The sequence below is a fragment of the Trichechus manatus genome, unplaced genomic scaffold (assembly GCF_000243295.1).
Source record: "Trichechus manatus latirostris isolate Lorelei unplaced genomic scaffold, TriManLat1.0 scaffold00069, whole genome shotgun sequence".
Lineage (NCBI taxonomy): Eukaryota > Metazoa > Chordata > Mammalia > Sirenia > Trichechidae > Trichechus > Trichechus manatus.
Genome location: NW_004444005.1, coordinates 4,699,233 through 4,704,137, shown reverse-complemented (window position 1 = coordinate 4,704,137; position 4,905 = coordinate 4,699,233). Strand labels below are relative to the sequence as shown.

The 4,905-nt window shown below is 57.9% G+C and overlaps 1 protein-coding gene across 4 annotated transcripts in view; it reads left to right on the top strand.

The window, feature by feature from the left end:
• PACSIN2 (protein kinase C and casein kinase substrate in neurons 2) overlaps window positions 1-4,905 on the top strand; it is a 118,965-nt gene that overhangs the window by 111,617 nt on the left and 2,443 nt on the right. For all 4 annotated transcript variants that reach the window (XM_004379990.2, XM_023734595.1, XM_023734596.1 and 1 more), the window contains 2 exons: window positions 1,979-2,101; window positions 2,657-2,850. In XM_004379990.2, coding sequence (XP_004380047.1) covers window positions 1,979-2,101; window positions 2,657-2,850 — 317 coding nt within the window. The remainder of the gene's footprint in view (window positions 1-1,978; window positions 2,102-2,656; window positions 2,851-4,905) is intronic.

Genomic DNA, 4,905 nt, shown 5'->3' with positions numbered 1-4,905 from the left:
CACTGGCGGTGGATCCCCCCGTGTGGGCTCAGGTGTCCTCATGAGGTCTGTACTCTGGACACTGGCGGTGGATCCCCCGTGTGGGCTCAGGTGTCTGGGTGAGGTCTGTACTCTGGACACTGGCGGTGGATCCCCCCGTGTGGGCTCAGGTGTCCGGGTGCGAGGTCTGTACTCTGGACACTGGCGGTGGATCCCCCCGTGTGGGCTCAGGTGTCCTCATGAGGTCTGTACTCTGGACACTGGCGTTGGTGCCCCCGTGTGGGCTCAGGTGTCCTGGCGAGGTCTGTACTCTGGACACTGGCGGTGGATCCCCCGTGTGGGCTCAGGTGTCCTGGTGAGGTCTGTACCCTGGACACTGGCGGTGGATCCCCCATGTGGGCTCAGGTGTCTGGGCGCGAGGTCTGTACTCTGGACACTGGCGGTGGATCCCCCCGTGTGGGCTCAGGTGTCCTGGCGAGGTCTGTACTCTGGACACTGGCGGTAGATCCCCCCGTGTGGGCTCAGGTGTCCGGGTGCGAGGTCTGTACTTACTTCCTTGCTGTGCGCAGGTGTCTGAGGGGGACGTGAGAGGATTGTCAGGTGTCCCCTTTTTCAGGTCACTTCTTTACTGAGAGCATCGGTTACTTTCAACCTCATTGCTGAAAATCAGTTGTGGATAGAAGAGATGGGACTGAGGTCACTGGAACCTTCTGGAAAGAGTGTGCTAGGCAAGGCCTTTCTCTTGCTTCCGAGACTCAGAACTCACAGCCCCCATGATGCAGACCGTTTCCTGGAAGCCCTGTCTGGCCACAGGCCCAGGCTCAGAGACCTCGCGGGCCGTGCTCGGTAGTCATGCCCCACACGACTGTGGCTTCCTGGGAAGAACCAGCCGGTTCCCTGGGTGATGGGCTGGCTGTCACTCAGCAAGCAGCCTGGACAGTTGGGCTCCGTCAAGTGACTCGAGCAGTAAGCGCCACCTAGCGGTCAGGCCCGCCCTCTGTGGCTGGGGGAGAGGGGTGGGAGCAGGGCACCACCTCAGAGGTGGCTCTGGGCCTCTTGACTGGCCAGGCCTGTAAGAATTCAGCTGCCCAGCACCAGCTCCCTCTCAGAAAAGGACCAAGGAGGAGGAGGACCTGGTGGCCTCAAACATGGCCTGGGTACAGGTGCTGGCAGTCTTGGGTCCAGTGCCCCTTGCCAGGCCTGAGGCAGCTGAGGTAGTTGCTGGTACCTCAGGGTCACCAAGCCTCCCCTCCTGGCTCTGGGGTGGTGAGCACTTGTACTGAGCTGTCTCCTGGCACTGTGAGTGCCTGCTTCACGCAGCCCAGGGAGCCCCTGCCTCGTGACTTGGTGTTGGCTCCTTTCAGCCCAGAGCTATGTCGTGGTGTCCAGGGCTCTTCGGGGCCTGTCTCTGTGCCTTTACGTCTTGTTCTGGCCTCTGTTACAGCAGCTGCACCTACGCTGGCTGTTCACCCCTTGGTTGTCAGCCCTCAGCCAGGACTCAGGCATGTTTCTCTCTGTTCCCTGCCCAGGGCCCAGCGCACAGTAGGCGGTTGTTGATAGAGTTGCCCGAATGAGTTTTCTCTCTGGAGCACAAACGGGGTCCTTCTTCCTATAAGGGCTGCTCAGTAGACTCTAGTCCTGATTTTGGAAGCTACAGCCCCAGGAGGCCCAGGGGAACAGGCTGCCTGAGCCCTCTGGCACTCAGCTCTGGGGTCTGTAGAGCTCCGATCACCTGTGTTCAGCTGTGGCCTAGGGCTCCTGTTCTGGAGAGATCCCCAGCAGACAACGCAAGGAAGGAAAATGGAAATCTTGTCCTCTCTCAGGTGCTTTAAGAGTATTGCCACGTGTTTTGCTGATGTAACATTTCTGTTTCAACAACGTGACTTCCTTGCTCCGGGGCAAGCTGATGTGTCCTCCAGAGCTGACACTGTGGTCCTGCGGCAGGGCTGCGGGCTCCTTGGGCAGCAGGTCCCCTGAAAACTCTCTCTCTCCCCACTAGCAACCTTAGTGTCCCGAGCAACCCTGCGCAGTCAGCGCAGTCACAGCCCAGCTACAACCCCTTCGAGGACGAGGACGACACGGGGAGCACCGTCAGTGAGAAGGAGGACATTAAGGCCAAAAAGTTGGTGAACGAACGCTCCCCCTCCCTTCTCTCCCTCTCTCTGTCCAGGGCTCTCAGGGGCTCGCCCCTCAGCACGAAAGCATGCATGAGGCCCTGCAGGAGGGCGCCGCGCACCTGGCCCGTCTCTGGCTTCTCCATCTTCTTGGGGAGGGACACCCGCTAACACTCTTTAGTTGCTTTTTCTCCACCCTCCATTTAACCTTTGTCAAGGCCTGGCACCACCGCCACAGAAGACAGCACCTGGCGGGCTGCACGGGCAGGCCCTGCTGGAGTGGGGCGCCATGCGGGTGGCATCTCTGCCGGCTTGCCCCCGTGTGCCAGGGTCTCATGAACGTGGACATGGCAGGAGTTCTCACGAGGGCCTGGCTTGCCCCTGCAGAGAACCTGCCCTCGGCCGTGATGCCAGAGGGAGCTGTGCTCCTTTGGGGGAGTCCTCAGCCCTGGCCCTGGGCTGCTGCGTCCTCCCCTCCAGGGGCTGAAGCTCCGGCCGGCGCCGCGGCTCTGGACTGGGGGCCAGCCCCTGGCTGAGGCACCTGTGCCCACACTTTCTTGCAGCGTGAGCAGCTATGAGAAGACCCAGACCTACCCCACGGACTGGTCAGACGACGAGTCTAACAACCCATTCTCCGTGGATGCCAATGGGGACTCAAACCCATTTGACGAGGACACCACCTCAGGGATGGAGGTGCGGGTCCGGGCCCTTTACGACTACGAAGGCCAGGAGCATGACGAGCTGAGCTTCAAAGCTGGTAGGTGGCCCTGACTGCATCCTGGGCAGTTGCTTCCAGCCTACTGGGGGCGCTTTTTAGGTATGTTAGATTTTCGGCTAGTTTCACGTAAAGGTCTTTTCTTCCCAAATTTCAAACGTAGCAGATGCTTAATGCCAACCCTTAGAAAACACAGTGAGGCACGGTGGGGCCTTGGCCCCAAGAGCCTCGCCTCGCCTGGGCTGAGGCCGGGGCAGTAGAGCACCAGGCAGTCACTCTGAAGAGGTGCAGCTGGAGAGGCTGTTTGCCAGGGCCCACCCAGGCCCCCGCAAACGCCCTCTGGAAGTAGCCAGCCCTCTCTGCAGGGTCCCCGAGGGACACATTTCCCTAGAGGCTCCCAGCTGGCAGAGAAGCCCTTGGCACAGCTGCGGCCTAGCTGAGTCCCCCACGTAGCACTCCGTGAGCCCCACTGGGCCAGGCAGGCCTCGTCTCGGAGAGCGCCTTTCCAAGGCTTTTCCTGCAGCCTGCATTTTATTCAGAGTCCCTGGGTGCTGCGAAGGGGTGAATGCGCTCGGCTGCTAACTGAAAGATTGGAGGGGCAAGTCGACTCAGAGGTGCCTCAGAAGAAAGGCATAACCACTTCCGCAGAATCAGCCACTGAAAGCCCTGTGGAGCAGGTGTACTCACCACACGTAGGATTGCCAGGAGTCATTCTATATACACGTTTTATATACACGCACATGTTTTATACACACTGTCTTAGTTTCTTCGTGCTGCTATAACAGAATGCCACAAGTGGATGGCTTTAATGAACAGTAATTGACTTTCTTTCAGTTATGAGGCTGGAAGTCCAAATTCAGGGCACCAGCTCTGGGGAAGGCTCGCTCGCTCTCGGCTCCGGGGGAAGGTCCTTGTCTCTTTGCAGCTTCTGTTCCTTGGTTCCTTGGCGACCTTTGCGTGTATTGCGTCTGTCTTCCCCCACCTGGGCTTGCTTGCTTCTGTGTCTGCTCTGCTCTCAGATCTCAGAAGTGATTGGCTTAAGACACACTGGACCCTGATATGGCTTCATTAACTTGACAGTGAATCCTCCTTCCCAAATGGGATTACACCCACAGATAGAGGGGTTAGGATCCCAACACATACTTTGGGGAAACACAATTCAGTCTATAACACACACCTACCCACACACAAATACGCACACGTATGCACATGCACACACCCACACACACCCACACACGCACGTTTTAGACATACCTGCTCCCACACATACACACGTTTTATACATACTTAGCCCACACACAGATCCTAGGCATCATGAACGGTTAAGCATTTCTAGCTAAAAGGTTGGCAGTTTGAACCCACCCAGAGGCACCTGGAAGGAAAGGCCTGGCGATCTGCTTCCAGCAGGTCACAGCCTTGAAAACCCTATGGAGCAGTTCTACTCTGCACACAGTAGGGTTGCCGTGAGTCAGGATTAACTCAGCAGCAACAACAACTCCATGCACACATGTGTGTTTTATGCACGTCTACTCACGCGCTATATCAGACAGTGTTTTGTTGCTATTCATAAGGTTTTCGTTGGCTAATTTTCAGATGTAGATCGCCAGGCCTAACCCCCAACACTCATACATGTTTTATACGTACTGCAAGGAGCCCTGGTGGCACAGTGGTTATGCGCTCGGCTGCAAACCGAAAGGTCAGCAGTTGGAACCCACTTCGTGCCCTGCTGTTCCTCCCATCTCTCCCATCTCTCTCTATTGCCCTGCCCAGGGCCTGGCCCAAGATCAGGGCCCCTTCACGTTTGAACAACCAAAAGCTAAATCAGACCTCACGAACAGAGAGCCACAGAGAGATTCCAGAGCAAGGCCAACAGCTCCTTCTCAGAGGGTCAGGAGGAGGTGGCCATTGTGCACCAGCCCTGGGGTCGGTGCCGGGGACAGTGATAGATACAACAGACAGACGTGCTCCCTGCCCCTCCATGGCTCATCGTCTGACAGAGGAGACGGAGGTCAGATAAAGACCCAAACACTACCACAGGCCCTGCGACATGCCAGACAGCGGGCGGCCGGGCCCCGAGGGAGGGAGGGCAAGGGCCCG